Genomic DNA, 17730 nt, shown 5'->3' on the forward strand with positions numbered 1-17730 from the left:
TAGTTTTTCCTCTCAGAGCCGCTAGGAGCAAGCATCCATGTCAACACCTTGACTTTATCCCAGTGAAACTAATTTCAGAATTCTGCCCTTTGGAATGTTAAGATAATAAATTTGTATTGTTTTAAAAGATTGTATTTTGTGGTAATTAGTTACGGGAGCAATAGAAGTTGGTATGTTTCTTGATATAGCAATGCCACTTTTAGGATTTTATCTTAAGGAGATGATCATAAATATGCACCAAAATTATGCCCAAGAACTCAAACAATTCAGTAGTAAGAAAACAAACAACCTTATTTAAAAACTGAGCAAAGGACCTGAGTAGACATTTCTTACAAGACAATATACAAATGGCCAATGGGAATAAGAAAAGTGCCCAACATCACTAATCATCAGGGAAATGCAAGTTACAACCACAATGAGCTATCATCTCACACCAGTTAAAATGACTGTTACCGAAAAGATAAAAGATAAGTGTTGGTGACGATGTGAAGAAAAGGGAATAAGGGCTGGGAGCGGTGGCTCACGCCTGTAATCCCAGCACTTTGGAGGCCGAGGTGGGCGGATCACGAGGTCAGGAGATCGAGACCATCCTGGCTAACACGGTGAAATGCCCTCTGTACTAAAAATACCAAAAATGTTAGCCAGGCGTGGTGGCAGGTGCCTGTAGTCCCAGCTACTCCAGAGGTTGAGGCAGGAGAATGGCGTGAAGCCGGGAGGCGGAGCTTGCAGTGAGCCCAGATGGCGCCACTGCACTCCAGCCTGGGCGACAGAGCGAGACTCCATCTCAAAAACAAAACAAAACAAAACAAAACAAAACAAAACAAAACAAAACAAAACAAAAAAACAAAAAACAAAAAAACAAAAAAAAAGAAGAGGGATTAAGGTCTTGTACACTTTTGGTGAGAATGTAAATTAGTGCAGCCATTATGGAAAGCAGTATAGAAGTTCCTCAAAAAATTAAAAGTAGAACTACTATGTGATCCAGCAATCCCATTTCTGAATATATGTAGGAGAAGAAGGGAAATTAGTATGTTGAAGAGATCGTTGTACCCCCATGTTAATTGCAGCGTTATTCACAATAGCTAAGACATGGAATTCACCTAAGTGTCCTTCAATAGATGAATGACTAAAGAAAACATGGCATACAATGGAATACAATTGAGCCTTAAAAAAGAAAGAAATTCTGTCATTTGTGACAACATGGGTGAACCTGAAGGACATATGCAAAATGAAAAAAATTCAGGCATGGAAAGAAAAATCCACATGATCTCACTTACGTGTCCAATGTCTGCAAAGCTGAGCTCATAGAAGCAGAGGAAGAATGGTAGTTGACAGTGGCTGCGAGGAAGGGGATTGGGGAATGGGTACAAAGTTTTAGTTAGCAAAGATTAAGTAAGTTCTGAAGATCTATTGTACAGCATAGTGATTATAGTTAATATTAATGTATTGTATACTTGAAAATTGCTAAGAGAGTAATCTTAAATGTTCATACCACAAGACATTGATAAGTATGTGAAGTCACAGATATGTTAACTAGCTTGACTTAATTTTTTCATATTGTATACATATATAACAACATCATATTGTACACCATAAATATATATAATTTTTATTTATCAATTAAAAATAGTAAAAAATTCATGTTTAAGAATACTCACATCTGCATTGCCTATCAGAGCAAAATATTGGAACAAATTAAATATGAAGAAATAAGGGATTAGAAAATAAAATACACATATTTAAATGAAATACTGTGATACCATCATGGTGACAAGTAATACGTAATAGAGCTGAAAGATGTTCCCACTCTATTAAGTAAAGAGAATTCACAAAAATGGTATGTACTTAATTATAATATTTTTTGCTTAAATATGAAATTTTATTAATCTATGAACATAGAAAAGTAATGATAGAAAAAATACATATTAATCTGTTGTATTAAGATCCAGAGTAGTTTTGTCTTTTCTTTTTTTTCTCTTCTCTATGGTTTTATTTTAAGCATTATACTTTTGTTGCTTTTCTTTTCTTTTTTTTTTTTTTGAGACGGAGTCTCGCTCTGTCGTCCAGGCTGGAGTGCAGTGGTGCAATCTCGGCTCACTGCAAGCTCCACCTCCGGGGTTCACGCCATTCTCCTGCCTCAGCCTCCCTGAATAGCTGGGACTACAGGCGCCCACAACCACGCCTGACTAATTTTTTTTTGTAATTTTAGTAGAGACGGGGTTTCACCTGTGTTAGCCAGGATGGTCTCAATCTCCTGACCTTGTGATCCGCCCACCTCGGCCTCCCAAAGTGCTGGGATTACAGGCGTGAGCCACCGCGCCCGGCCTTGTTGCTTTTCTTAAAAGCAATTATGTTACTAAAAATTGGCCCTTTCTCTCCTCGCTGTCACCTCCACTCCAAATCGTAAATAATAGTGATGATTATCAAAATGATTATCTGATCAAAAATCCATCTGGATTTGTATCTCTCTGGGGGGCAATGAACAGAAGGAGGTATTAAAGACATTTTATAGAAGCCTTTGGCTCTGACCAAGTGAATTTTGCATCTCTAAGGGGATGTTTGTTGAAGTGGCCTGACATCCTTACAGGAGCTAGAAACAGGGTCCCAGATGTTTCCACTTATATTACAGTGTACTGTTTCCTGGGCCTTTTAAGCTTTATCCTTTGATTCTTCTCAGTCACTTATTTTGAATCAAAGTAGCAGCAGTAAAGCTCCAATTGAGTAGAAACAAAAGTCAGCTTTTTTAAAAAATACCTATATAAAAGGCCATTAATCAAAGTATGGTTCATTGCACCTTTCAAATCTCAGTCCTTAGTTAGCCTTGATCTAAACCCTTGTGCGAAAAGAATGGGAAGAGACTCATGCTCAGCATTGGGAAAAGACTTTGTGCCCGAATCCTTTTCATCACAGTGTAGGCATGTTTGCTGCTCAGCTGTGGATACAGCTAGTTGATCTGCACATTCAGAGGATCATCCTGGCCCACCTTCTCCTTCCTAACCACATGTGTCCTGCTTAGTCAGTACCACTGTAGATGGACCAGTGATGATACAGAAGGCTCACAGTGCAGGTACATAGCTGAGCTCACACAGGCTCCCCCACTAGATTTTGCCTTCATCCGAGAGATCACAGCATGTGGTTCTCAAGGAAAGAGGGAAGTGGTCTGTGAAGAATGCCCCATTCCATCTCTTTGGACTGCCAAATATCCTTATATTAATGCTAATGTCACAGTCTTGCTTTCTGAAGTATAGTGAACTGGATTGCTCCCAATTCATAAATGGTTTAGGTTCAAAAAGTACCCTTGTAAGTTGGTTGTTTGGAACTTGGAATACATTTTTCTTAAACCTCATAGTTACGTATCCAGGTAAATCCTCAAAAGTCTATTTCCACTAAATCTCCTTGCTGTCTGATGCCAGTGGGAATACAGCGTTTGGCTACTGAGTTTAAGATAAATCATGTCAGAAAGTAAGTGTATTTCTAACCTGGGATATTAGGGGGATTTCTTTCTCCATTTAGGCTTTACTGTCTCAATTCTTTTTTTTAAATTGAGTACTAGTAATAGGGCACTCTCAGTCCTTCTTCCCTAAGGGTAGCTTCTGTTGCCCAGAGGTGGGCGTCTGCCACAGTATATACAGAAGGAGCCAGTACAGATGCGAGGTGAAGGAATCAGCAACTGATGGACTTTCTCTAACTCCTTTGGTTACTTCTAACCTCCTGCTGTTGTTAGAGAACATCCCCAGAGAATCCAGGTCAGATGCTGATGGGAGGAAGGGGGAAATGAGGAACAATGGAAGGGCAGGATTTTCCCATCTTTCTCCCTTCAAAGCTCATATTCTGCTACTATGCATCCTACCTTCTACTGGCAGAGGGATGAAATGAACTATGGGAAACATGGTTTGGGCACAATAGATACTGAGTGGGCATCCAGACCTTAACAACAGCAGAAAAGAGACAGGGAATGGAGAGAAATGAGCCCCCAGTTGCATCCAGGAACAAGACTTTCTCTTTATTGCATTATTTTGTCTCTTTATGGGTAAGCATACATCTTGGTCTGTTTGTGCTACTATAAAAAAGTACCTGAGACTGGGTAATTTATAAACAACAGATATTTATTTTTGACAGTTCTGGAGGCTGAGAAGTCCAAAATCAAGGTGCAGGGTTTCTGGCCATGTACTTACATGGTGGAAGGATGGAAGAGGCAAAAGGCTCACATCCCTTTTATAAGGGTGCTAATCCCACTCATGAGGGATGACCTTATGACTTAATCACCTTCTAAGGTTCCCACCAATTAATGCTATCACCCTTATGATGATTGAGTTTCAACATAAGAATTTTCGGGGACATATTCAGACCTCAGTAGTGTGTGTCTTCCTCTTTTGGTTTTCTTCCTTTTACTTCTCTTAGGTTTCTCCTTATTTACTCAACCTTCAAATGACAGTATTCCCATGAGGTTGGTCTCATGTGTTTTTCATTTATAAATTTGTGCTTTCTCTCAAGTAATCCCAGTAGTTTCTATCTGTTAACCTTTATTAATATATATTTGTCATGTATCTGGCCTCAGACCTCTCTTCTAAGCTCCAGACCCAACTTGTCACTTGGATATTCTCTTTGATACCTAAAATGTAACCTTTGTAAAATGGCCATCAAAAGCTTAAGATGTCTGAAATGAATACTACTAGAACATGAACTACATGAGGCCAGGGGTTTTTGACTGTTCTGCTCACTAATGTATTAACATACCTAAAGCAGGGCATAACCTATAGCACGTAGTAGGTGCTCAATAAATACTTATTGAATGCATTCTTTATTTCCCAAGTGTCCCTGTTTATTTACCAACTTGCTTCAGCTGTGGATGTGAGGCATTATTGACATCTTCCTTACCTCTAGATCCAATCACTCAGTCCTTTTGATATTCCAAAAGATAGCTCAGATTTGCATCCTTCTCTCCAAATTCATTGTCTAACTCTGATTCAAACCTCCAAAACTTTTGCCAGTACTACTGTGATAACCTTCTACATTACTGCAATAGCCTTCTACATAGACTTTCTACTTTCACTCACTTTCCTGAAATTTATTCCTCATGCAACAAGCAGGGTGACCTTTAAAAATATAAATTTGTAAAGAAGGGTTCCAGTTTCACTATTCCGCATTATATCCAAAACTCAAGATGGATTAAAGTCTTACATGTAAGACCTAAAACCATAAAAACCCTAGAAGAAAACATAGGCAATACCTTTCAGGACATAGGCATGGGCAAAGACTTCATGACTAAAATACCAAAAGCAACAGGCACAAAAGCCAAAATTGACAAATGGGATCTAATTAAATTAAAGAGCTTCTGCATAGCAAAAGAAACTATCATCAGAGTGAACAGGCAATCTACAAAATGGTAGAAAATTTTTGCAATCTATCCATCTGACACAGGGCTAATTTCCAGAATCTACAAAGAACTTAAACAAATTTACAAGGAAAAACAACCCCATCAAAAAGTGGGCAAAGGATATGAATAGACACTTCTCAAAAGAAGATATTTATGTGATCAACAAACATATGAATAAAAGCTCATCATCACTGGTCAATATACCATCTCACACCAGTAAGAATGGTGATCATTAAAAAGTCAGGAAACAACAGATGCTGGAGAGGATGTGGAGAAATAGTAACGCTTTTACACTGTTGGTGGGAGTGTAAATTAGTTCAACCATTGTGGAACACAGTGTGGTGATTCCTCAAGGATCAGGAACTAGAAATACCATTTGACCCAGCAATCCCATTACTGAGTATATACCCAAAGGATTATAAATCATTCCACCGTAAAGACACATACACACGTATGTTTATTGCAGCACTGTTCACAGTAGCAAAGACTTGAAACCAACCCAAATGCCCATCAATGATAGACTGGATAAAGAAAATGTGGCACACATATACCGTGGAATACTATGCAGCCATAAAAAAGGATGAGTTCATGTCCTTTGCAGGGACATAGATGAAACTGGAAACCATCATTCTCAGCAAACCAACACAAGAACAGAAAACCAAACACTACCTGTTCTCACTCATAAGCAGGAGTTGAACAATGAGAACACATGGACACAGGGAGGGGAACATCACACACCAGGGACTGTTAAGGGGTGGGGGGCAAGGGGAAGGAGAGCATTAGGAGAAATACCTAATGTAGACGATGGGTTGATGGGTGCAGCAAACCACCATGGCATGTGTATACCTATGTAACAAACCTGCACATTCTGTGCATATATCCCAGAAGTTAAAGTAAATATACTATATATTTGTAAAGATATATATATATTTACAAATATATATAAAGTAAATGTATATATTTATATTTATAGATATAAAGTATATTTACAAATATATAAAAAGTAAATATGTATATACACCCACATATATATATACATATATATATATATATATATTTGTTTATATAACTATTTCAAATACAACTTGAGGTCTTTAAAACAGGTCAACAAAGTCTTGCATTATTTTGCCCAGTCCTCTTCATGTGATCCAGAGGTCTGACATCTATTTAGTTCCTAGAGTAACACATCAGGCTCTCTGTTTGCCTACTGGCTGGCTCTTGTTTGTCTTAGGATTTGACTCATTCTCACCAATGTACAGTAAGTCCATTTTCTCACTAAGGATTTTCTTCTCTTAGTTTGATATGTGTACTATGGGCTTAAAACTGTTTCACAACAACATGATTTCTTAGATTTCATCCCAAATATTCATTTGGTGGTTTCCAAATAATTTTTAGGATAAACTCTAAGTGCTATGGGAGGGCCTGTGAGGCATTTTTGGGTGAATGCTGCTCACCTCTTCAGAGTGAAGGGACATTCACTAGGTGCCTATACCTTCTGTACACCTATACTCTGGCCACGCCACATATATAGTGATTATTTGAATGTCCCCCACCATTGTACACATCATTGTCGTTGCCTAGGGTACTCTTCCCATTTTGTCATCAGGCCCACTTTGGCTTGTCCTTCAAGACCCAGCTCAGTTATCACCTTTTCTGGGAAGCATTCCTGGAAAGGACCACTCCCTTGGTGTGAGTGCAGTGCTCCATGTCTGTACACCACTGAATGTCACTCTGCACCTTGCACAGTGCACTTCTGATTTTTGTCTGTCTATTTCTTATACTGGTCATGGGGCCTGGAGGAAAGGGATTGTGTTCTTTGTGTTTGTCTTCCTAGTGCTTGACAAATGTTCATCCACACACAATACAGCTTTCAATGTTTTGCTGTGGATAATGGTGATGTTGCATCCAGAAATAAGGGGGAAATAATTTGTATATATTTGAGGACAATATTTCTGGTTTTTTTGTGAGTTCCTTTATTTCTATTCTGATGCAAACATTATTTTAATAAATTATCCTTTTCTTTCTCCTTCCTCTCTCTCTCTTTTTTCTTTCTTTCTTTCTCTCTCCCTCTCTCCCTCTCCCACCCTAAATGGTTTTGAAAGGCCTTGGCAGTTATTCTTAGAATAAAGATTTAAGTCCTACAAAATAAACAAACAGAGGACAATTAGTGATTTTAAAGTGTGTTAACCCACAAAGATTATTTTCTTTTTCTCCATGCCCATTTAGTAAGAATGGTTCTCTGAGACTGTGTAATTATGGATGAATGACATTGAAATGCTTGAACAATAATTTGTAGGAAATATAATTATGAGTAGAAGTCATTAGTGGGAGTAAATGAGTAGTTTGTTGGTTGACAGGTCAACATCGAAAGCCCAAAGTGATTAAACATAGTATTAAATTACAAGTTAAAAGCATAGTCCTTTTTCATTTAAGCATATTCATAAATTATTGAGCTTTTTATACTGTAGTTTTATGTGTTTTTTGATTTGTGGTACAGAAAGGAAGGGAGCTACCCAACGTGGGTTTCAATAGTTCTATGAACAGAAATGACTCAGATGTAAAATGTGTGCAATGCCTTCTTCATCAGAGAAGTCAGTTGGTCCACCTTGTATGACATTTAAATAACATTTATGAAGTAATGAGAATAATTTTTTGAACATCCAAGCTAATTGGGTACAGTTAATTTACAGCTATTTCCAGAGGCTACAAATTCCATTTACTTGTCTAGTTCTCTGGTCTTAGATTCAGAAGAACTAGTTTCAGAACTTTGTGCTGATATCTATTATGATATAATCTTGTCCTTGAAGAATCATAGTTTCCTATTAGTACAATCTGTTAAAATAAATAACAAAAATAAAAAACCAAAGATTTCTTACTTGACAATGAAACTAGTTTGCATAGGTTAGGGTTATTCTAAGTTTTCAATAAATGTTTGTAATTTTTTCTGCTGTTTACATGTTGACTATTATATACTCACTTGGGCATATGTCTGATGGGAGTTTACGAGTGATTGCCTGGAAGGCAATACTTAAAACAACTCATTTGAACCACTATGAATTGAATGTTAATTGTGTGTCCAGTGCTGTGTTAGGAATTGTGCCAAACATAAAGGAGACATGAGGCAGGGGCACAGCAGTCATGGTGCCACCTGTAAGGTGGAGAGAGACGACACATGCACTGTAGTAATTTTAGGATGATTTAGTGCTGAGAGACGTGGGACTGACTATTGGTTATATAACTGAAGTCTCCCCAGGCTTCCCTGAGCCTGCTCAGCCTGTGGATATTTCAATAGTGATAAAAATTTTACTGTCTGCGGCCCCCAACTCACACAAAACCTTCTCCCCTTTTTAGCATTTCTGCTTGCTTCTAGGTGTTCTCACAATGTGTTTTCTGTGAGCTCATCTGTCTGCCTTAGTCACCATGAGACATCTTTCATGTTCTTTTCCTCCTACTTTGGCTTCTTGGTCATTGCTCTCCATTCAGGAAGGTAGTAGGGGCTGCCTCATCCCTGTATCTACTGCTGGTACCTGCCATGAGAGTACTGAACACATGGGTTTGAGGGTTCAGACTTTCATTGAAAACTCCTAGGTGTGGGAGTGTGCTGTGCCCCATGATGAAATGTGGCAACTGTCTCTGCATGCCGCTCAGAGTCCCACCTGATCAACCGGACACCAAGACACTGGGGTGCTGGTTTCTCCATCTCATTTGTGATTTTATGCATTCAGGATGTATTTATGGAACACTTATTATATGCTAGACACTGTGAAAGGCATTGATGTTGTCACAGTGAACAAACATAGGTATAGTTTTTGCTGTTGTGTTTAGTGGGGGAGACAAATTCTAAGTATAGAAATAGAGGCCAAATCGCAGTTGTGTTAAGTGTGAGAAAGGAGACAGCCATGGTGATATGACAGACTATGATACAGGGTTTGTCTTCTCAGCAATTCTTGGAGGCTTCTCTCAGGATTACGCTCTAAAGAATGCAGCAGAGTGAATTGGTGAGAGAATCTCAGGTGGGGCAGCATCAGGTGACAAAGCCCTCTGGAGAGTTCCTCCAAATTCTTCCCTCAGGTTCAGTCATAGGTCCTTGTGGTCAAGAGAGAGGGCCTGTATCTGAGATTGACACCGTATCTTCTCTGTCATCTTCTTTTCTCCCATCTGTTTCTTTGTGCAAACTTCCTCCTCCACACAAAGCAGCTCAAATAAATGGCTCACAAGCTACCCAGACATGCTTGGGAATGCCTAAATCCCAGATGTACATCCAGATTTTGCTGAAGGAATGATCTCACTGGTCACTACAAGGTCTGTAGGAGGAAGTGAAGATGAAGTGTGTTCTGAAATTCATTGAAAAGATCGGGCTTGAGTCGTGTTTTAAAAGGATAGATGAAGAGAAAGAAGCAAGGACACGAGTGGAAAGGACAAAATTGACAAAAGATTAGAGGCAGGATGATCCTGCTAAATGAGAATAGGTAAAGAGATTGGGCTTCTTGGAACAGAATTTATTAAGAAATCAGAGACCATAAAGTGGGGTCACATTATGGAGAGTCTTTAAAGTCGAGCAGGAAGTTTCTGACTTTGTTACTGAGTATTGCAGGAAAATACTGCAGGTTAATGGATAAAGAAGGGATGTAATTAAAATAACTTAGCACAATTTTTTTTTTTGTTTTAAAAAAAGAACGTAAGGAGGAATACTTAAGGGAATAAAAGCTGTTTGTAAGAGGGTCTAGCTCAGATAATTATTACAATAGTTTTAAGATGATAGTACTCATCTAAATGTCAATATCTACTATGTAGCTAGAAATATGAGACCAGCACTCATTAAACACCCAGGCTTGATGTTTTAACCACACACATAGAGATGTTATTTTTGCAATGAGAGTGAATAAGTTATAAGATAGTTTTACTGCTTTCTAGAGGCTCTGTCAATATTTAAAAAGATGTAACTTTTTCTTAATAGTTAAAAAATGTACTTCAAAGATTATCTGTGAATTTTTTTCATCCATTCAGTTGACCTTTATTTATAGGAGTAATTAGTTTAGATAGACCTTTGTGGTCTCTACTGTCAGTTCTGCCATGTGTAGCTTGCATGTTGATGGTCACATAGTAGGTGTTTGTTGCATATTAACTGAGAATTGTGAACATTGATCACAGAGTCTGACAGCGTTTTGTCTTGGATAAACGTTTTTCTATGCTTGGTAGAGATTTTTCTATGAAGACATTCAAGAACGGGTTATAAAAATTCACGTATATATACATATACATATAAATACATCTTATTTCATTTTATTGTTTCCAAAGGTTAAGATATACAAACAAGAAATAAAATTAAAATTATTTTCTTTTGGGATGATTTATGTCTTAATTTTCACCTGCTCTATAATTAGAAATTTTGAACTCTGTACATTTTTTAAGACAAAATTATTGCCCAAGTAAACTTCAGAAATTACAACATTAACCCAGAGACCTTTCTAAGCCTAGAACAACATTATTGGTACAAGCGCTTATGCACAGAGAGACAAATAAATAAAGAGGAAAGTTTAAAATAATTTGAAAATGATTTATTGTCGGCCACCTCTGTAGTTAGAGATTCAAGTATTATTACTTTACTTTAGTACAACAAGGGAGGACAGTAACTTGCTGCGGGCTAAAGGTAAATTATCATCTATTGCAAAAGAGGAAGGAAATGTACTACAGAAAGAAGAAGCAGTAGGGAGTAAGCCATGTGTTTTCTGAAGTATTCAGATAATGCCTTGAAAAAAATCTGTGCCTTGACCCTTGCTGGAAAAGACCAGAATAAACTGTGAGACAGATGATCTTCTTGAATTTTTGATAATTAGAGATTAGCGTGCTGGTATGGGGATGGTCAGGTGGGTAAATTGGAGTGTAATACAAACGAAATTATCTAGAACCACAAGTTCCCCTTCTTCAACTGCATTCAGCAGTCTTATATTAGATAGGTCTAGTTTTTATACTTTGAAGGGATCATTTAATACACCAAGACTTATGACAACTCTTAAGAGATAATTTTTGTTTTCCACTCTATTTTTGTTATTTGTGAAGTCTTCATATTGGAAATTAGTTATGGAGGTCTACGTCAGAAAGTCTAGTAACCACTTATTTTTACTTGGAATAAAAAAGAAGTGGTAAAATTTCATCCTCAAACACAGTGTGACACAGAAAAGGAAGAGAAAGGATTAACATACACTTAGGGTCTATTATGTGGTAAGATCCAAGCTAGATAGTTTCATAGATACTATTTCATTGAATCTTTCTGAAACCCTATGATGGAAGACCCTGCTACTTCTGTTTTTAACTGAGGAAACTTAAGCCCACTCATCAAGTTTATTACCCGAAAGAATAGGGTTAGAATATGACAAGACGGTGGGTCAAATATAAGTGTAATCTGACCACAATTCTTGTGCTTTTTACACGTTGCTATTCTCTATTCTGGATTACTTTTATTGACTTCTTTTTATAGATAAAAAGAAAACTAATGTCAAACAAAATAAAACAAAACTAATATAAAAAAATTGGTGCTTATCTATCCTGAAGCTTGCTTTCCAGATCTTATTTTATGGGATTCTTTGGCTAAATAACATCACATTTATTAAAGATTAAATTAATCATGTTTTGATTAATGATTAAATTATCTGGACAACTTTTCCTCGGGCTGCTTTAGGTTCACTACCAGAAGTAATTGTCACCCGTCTTCGAGCAACTGCCCATGCCCGAGACACAGTATTGGCTTTAGAAGATGCTGTGGACTGGCACCCTGGGGATGAAGTTATCATAATCAGTGGAACAGGTGTTGAAGGTGCCAAACCCATGGAAGAGATTGTCACTGTGGAAACTGTGCAGGATACAGACCTCTATCTTAAGTCACCTTTGAGGTACTGAGTGTCAGCTTGTCTAAGTTGACATGGATGAAGATGAGATTTTAACTGTTGGAGTCTGAATATTTGTATTGGGGTCTTTCAATGATATATTTCTTCTGCATTAAATAGTGCTAGACATTTGGACAAGAAAATTAAAAAGCATGAAATGTTTTGAAGATTTAGACTTTGTAAGTTAGTTTGTCTTGTGAGTCTCTAGAACTTCTGTCTTACACAAATGATTAGGACAATGATCAGCATAGTTTCTAATTTTCATGCACTTGTGTCTATAGTTCACTATTTGGTTTTGAGTTTCTAAAGAAACATGAATAGATCCCCAAAGGAAGAATTATGTTAATCTAGTGGCTTATTATTCTTAGTAAGGTTTGGAGTGATGTCCTCAGTTCTATCATCCTCTTTTTTTCCCCAGATATTCTCACAACTTTACAGAGAATTGGGTGGCTGGAGAGCACCGTATTTTAAAGGCCACTGTGGCTCTGCTCAGCAGGAGTATTACCATACAAGGAAATCTCACTAATGAGAGGGAGAAGCTACTTCTTTCATGCCAGGAGGCCAATGCTCCAGAAGGTAGAAGAATATTTTGTTGGAAAGTCCAGTGAGCAAAAAGAATATTCTTACTGTCTGATGATAGATGGCATTGCTATGGTTGACCTGTTTCAAAATAGAATAGGCCCTTAACCTTTGGATGCCAATAATTTTCTGTAGTTTTCAGAATGTTCTTGATTGTCATTTCATCCTCCTCCCTGCCCCACTGCCCAACAAACTTGTGAAAAAGATAGACAAAAGACAAAAGAAATGAAAGATTACTGCTCTGGGGAAAATATTTCTATTAAAGAACTCAATCGGAAGAGTTGAATTACATTTCATTTCTGGGTTCGATGTTAAAATTCCAGGCCACTTCTAATATTTTTAGGAAAGCCATATGCCAGAGTTCTGGACTCAGGCAGCACATTCTTACTGATTAGACTTGTAGGGCTCCCCCATCCTCTTTTCGGGATTTGTTTTCTGAGTGAACTACCACATACTTTAGGTAAGTGGTGGAAAAAGTCAATTTATCTTCTAGTAGAATAGCAGGCACTGAATCACACTGATGTGCCTATTAAGCATCTATTTCAGGGATGGTTAGTTTAGTAGGTTATGTTTTGGTTTCCCAGGCTGTAGATTATGAGGCTTTCACATGTTGTGAAGACATCATTTGTCAACTTTGGTCCAGGATGGTGTGGGTGTCAAGGATGACTTCCAGGCATGAGCTCTGGATGGATGATGAGGCTATTTACTGGGATGGGAAGGGGAGTAGGTTTTGGGGTGGGAGAGTGGCAATTGTGAGTTTAATTTTGTATATGTCGTAACTGAGATGCCAGGCCAGCAACTGTGTAGAGATGTCTGGTAATGTGTGGAGCCTGGAAGAAAGGTCGAGGCTGGAGTTAAAGATTTGAGTTGTGTCTAAATATAGGTGCATGGGAGTATAATGTTGTCATGTGGTTGGGTGTGGGGAGTTGTTAGAAGTAGAGAGGGAGTTTGACCTCACCTCCCTCCCTACAAATCATCTACTCACAAATGTGTCATTCTAAAAAGAATGTTTGGATAACAGTGGATTCACTTCCATCAACTGCCCAGCTTTATCTATTCTGCAGAATTGGGATCTACATTCTTTTCAAACTTCCTTGGTATTGTGAGATCATATTTTGCCAAATATTGCATTTGATCATGCTGCCAGTGAGACCATGCTTCTAGGTTTAAGCCACTATAAATCTGTTAGACCCGAATGGAAAATATCCTTGATTTCATCACAAATCATAAGTATAACTACAATATTCTCAAAATAAGCCATTCCTTTTCTGTGTGGGGCTGGAGTGTGGAACAAGGTAGTTGAATTTAATAACACAAGGCCTGTCCATTTGAAAATCTTATGGATCACTGGCACAAATAATCAAATTGTGATAAGGCATACAAATATAAATATCTCTTCATTCACCTCTTCTCTGGGTGTTAGCAAATGACTGGATTCTGAAATTTACTGTGGTATGATATGGTGTTTTATATTATTGGTGCTTCTTTGGATCATTAACATGAAAAATCTTTATTATTCAATTGGAGAGATGATATATTCTCCAGATTAGTTTGTACCACCAAATGCCATGTATCAGCAGAAAGTGCCCTGGATCCTGAGGTTACAACATTTTGGTAGCAATAGTAGTTGTCTGTGTTCGGTCCAGCTGGTTTGATGCCCTCCCTAGCATTCATAGCTGTGTGTGTTAGTTCAGGTGGTTGCTGTCCTCACTAGCATTTGTAGTTGTGTTTATTAAGTGCAGGTTGCTGCCGTCCTCACTGGTGGCACAGCTGGGGAAGTAGGTGTTGGTGCAGGAGCTGCTCAGTTGCTTCTCTGGAGTCCTTTGACATTTCTGTGTTAGCATTATTGCTAAGCCCCCAAACCATAAAACAGCACAGTACTGGGGAAACCTCATTGGACAGCTTAAGATTAAAAAGTGCTGTTATTATATTTAGTGCTAGCATGTCTTTCCTACAATTATCAACCACAAGAAGGTCATTTTATTGCATATTTCCTCCAGAGGATCTTTTGGATTGAAATAAGCATCTATTTAGGTTGGGTTTGTGGGTTATAGTCTGACTCTTTGTGACAGTAATTAAGGTGATTGATTTGGGAGTTTCTTGAAAAAATAGAATGAAGGCAACATCATGTCCTGTTTATCGGATCTTTTAATTAATAACCTACAGAGGAGAATCAAAGAAAAGGGGAAATAAGATTATTAAATGAAATAAACAATAATGGTTTTTTCCTTGGTGCTGACAGTACCTTTCAAACTGGGAGATTTGTCTAGAAGCATGTTCTACATGCATTAGGTTCTCTGGACTTTATTTTGTGTTTCAGGTAATCTGCAGCACTGTTTGTATTCCATGAGCGAGAAGATGCTGGGATCCAGGGATATGGGAGCCAGAGTGATCGTTCAGTCCTTCCCAGAAGAGCCCAGCCAGGTCCAGTTGAAGGGAGTGCAGTTTCGAGTCTTGGGGCAAGCGTTCCATAAGCATCTGAGCTCACTCACTCTGGTGGGAGCTATGAGAGGTAAGGGGGTCCAGACCTAGGACCTTCTCATGTTGCTTTCTTCCATGTTTAAGGCACTACATGCATGGGGGAATGAATGATAGATGATATGTGGGATTTGAGGGATTTAGAGATGGATAATAGTTATATTCTAGGTCTGTGGTTCCCAAACTTTAGCATGCCTAAACAAATCACTTGTAGAACTTATTAAAATTCAGAGTTATAGACCTTACCCCAACAAATTCTGGTCTAGGGTAGGCTTAGGAATGTGTATTTTAAATATACAAACCTTTTGATTCTGGAACAGGCAGTCCAAGGAGTCCACTTTGAGAACTATCACTATAATATAGCACACGAGAGTGAACCACACAATCATGTGTTTTGAATTCTGTCTCTACCATTTACTAGCTTTGTGACTACAGGTGAATTGGCATTACATTATCACTGTGGGAGTCCAGACACTTCTATGTAAAGCTGTCCTAAATCAGAGGAATCTTTTGCCTGGGGAAATGAGGGGGAATGGGCTGAAACCCAGGTGCTTTTTCTGGGAATGAGGACCAGATACATGTGCAGATCTTGGCCAGACATGAAGATGTAAGAAGGGAGCAGGAAACACCAAATTCAGCTTAGAACAACTAGGTGAAAAACAAGATCAGAATCAGAAAAAGAGAATATGACTCAATGCACTGATGAAAGTTCTAAAATCAAAGTTGAATGTAGGAACATCCAGGGCAAAAACTCAGTACCAAAAGATGATATGCAGAGAATCACAAAATGGGGGTGCAGATGCCAAGTCACGAGGACAGCAACTCCATTTCTGAGTGATCCTCCCCATTCATCAGCACGTTCAATACCCACACATTCAAGCTTTGCCTTCCTTAAAGAGGTGGTGCTCCAGGGGTTCAGAGGTTGATGCCTGACAAAGGACATCAGGGCATACTTTGTTCAGGTGGCTCTTGAGAGACACTGGGATTCTAACAGGTAATGGCAAAGTAACCCTTGAGGTCATTGAGGGCAGGATTCTGACCAGCCAAAAGCAACATTTTCCTTCATTTCAAATTATCTGCATGCTAAAGAAGTCTATTTATTCTAATTTTTCCAATCTCTTTTTATTTATTTGAGTCATTTAGGGGGATGGCTCCCGAAATGTGCTTTGGATCAATTAGTATCTTTATTTCCTTCTCTCTGGTTCTTTGATCAGCTGTATATAGTACTGCAGAATATTTGACATGTGGCCAGTTCAGTAAAAAAGAGGGTAGCAGTCACAAATAAGTTATCAATTGAACATAATCAAAGCCCTTCCTTGATCAAATTTTACCTAACCTATCTCTCCCACCTCTGTTTCAATCAGAGTAGCTGCACATTCATCTATTTTTATAGATATTTTATATTTTAGGTTTTAGTTGAAAAAGAGTTCAGTGCTTAAAAATAAAAGTTTGAAAATTACTGCATTAATACATTATTACCTGTAAATCCCTGTTAAAATGCAGGGGCTAGAAACTTTTGGAATACTCCTCAAGGAATTTTTTATTGTTTAACACCCTGAAGCCCCTCATGTCCTATGCGGCTAACTACTCCCAGCTACTAGAGTTAGAAGGCATTGGGATCTTTGAACAGTATTTTTTAAAACTTTTAATTTAATTTTAAGTTCCAGGATACATGTGCAGGATGTGCAGGTTTTTTACATAGATAAATGTTGCACAGTACTTTTTAAAGATTCACCAATCCCAGTATTCTGCCCTTAGAGCTACACAAACACCTCAGTACTTATTGGTTGTTCACATGGTCAGGCATATTCTGTTTGGGTGACAAGGTGAAGATTCTGTGCACCACGGGCAGTGTTTTCTACAGGATTAGATATGGATGGGTTAATTTATTGGGGTGTATCCTTGATGAGTAAGGTGAGGGCACTTAGTAGTAGGAGAGCTGAGATTGAGGGGAATGTGGAGATCCAGTGTCAATAGTGATGTTAAAGTGGAGAATTTTTTGGATAGTCCCAACTTTAAAAGTCAAATTATTCCATAAACTAAAGTAACTTTTCTAATATCCCAGTGCTTGGCATCTGTATCTTTCTTACTACCTAGTAATAATACAAAGCTCCCTTTTTAGGATTTATAGTTTAATTATTCAAATAATGGATTTTTATTATTTTAATGTCAGTTTCCTCCATCAGAATGCAAATACACGAATGTAGAGGTTACTTAGTTTCGTTCATTTTTATGTTTCCAGCACAATGCCGTGCCCAATTCCTGAAACATATAGTTGATAATCAGTAATTGTGTATTCATTGACTCATCTAGGCCTCATAACCAGATTTGAGGATTATAGAATATGCCTATGAAACCAGTGTAATGATTTTCCTAATTGTCATTTTTTTTTTAGCATAGTAGAGGATAGCT

The 17730-nt window shown here is 38.0% G+C and overlaps 1 protein-coding gene across 1 annotated transcript in view; it reads left to right on the top strand.

The window, feature by feature from the left end:
* PKHD1 (PKHD1 ciliary IPT domain containing fibrocystin/polyductin) overlaps nt 1–17730 on the top strand; it is a 467968-nt gene that overhangs the window by 171199 nt on the left and 279039 nt on the right. The window contains 3 exon segments of the mRNA XM_010364246.2: nt 12057–12267; nt 12680–12837; nt 15161–15352. Coding sequence (XP_010362548.2) covers nt 12057–12267; nt 12680–12837; nt 15161–15352 — 561 coding nt within the window.

The sequence above is a fragment of the Rhinopithecus roxellana genome, chromosome 4, assembly GCF_007565055.1.
Source record: "Rhinopithecus roxellana isolate Shanxi Qingling chromosome 4, ASM756505v1, whole genome shotgun sequence".
NCBI lineage: Eukaryota > Metazoa > Chordata > Mammalia > Primates > Cercopithecidae > Rhinopithecus > Rhinopithecus roxellana.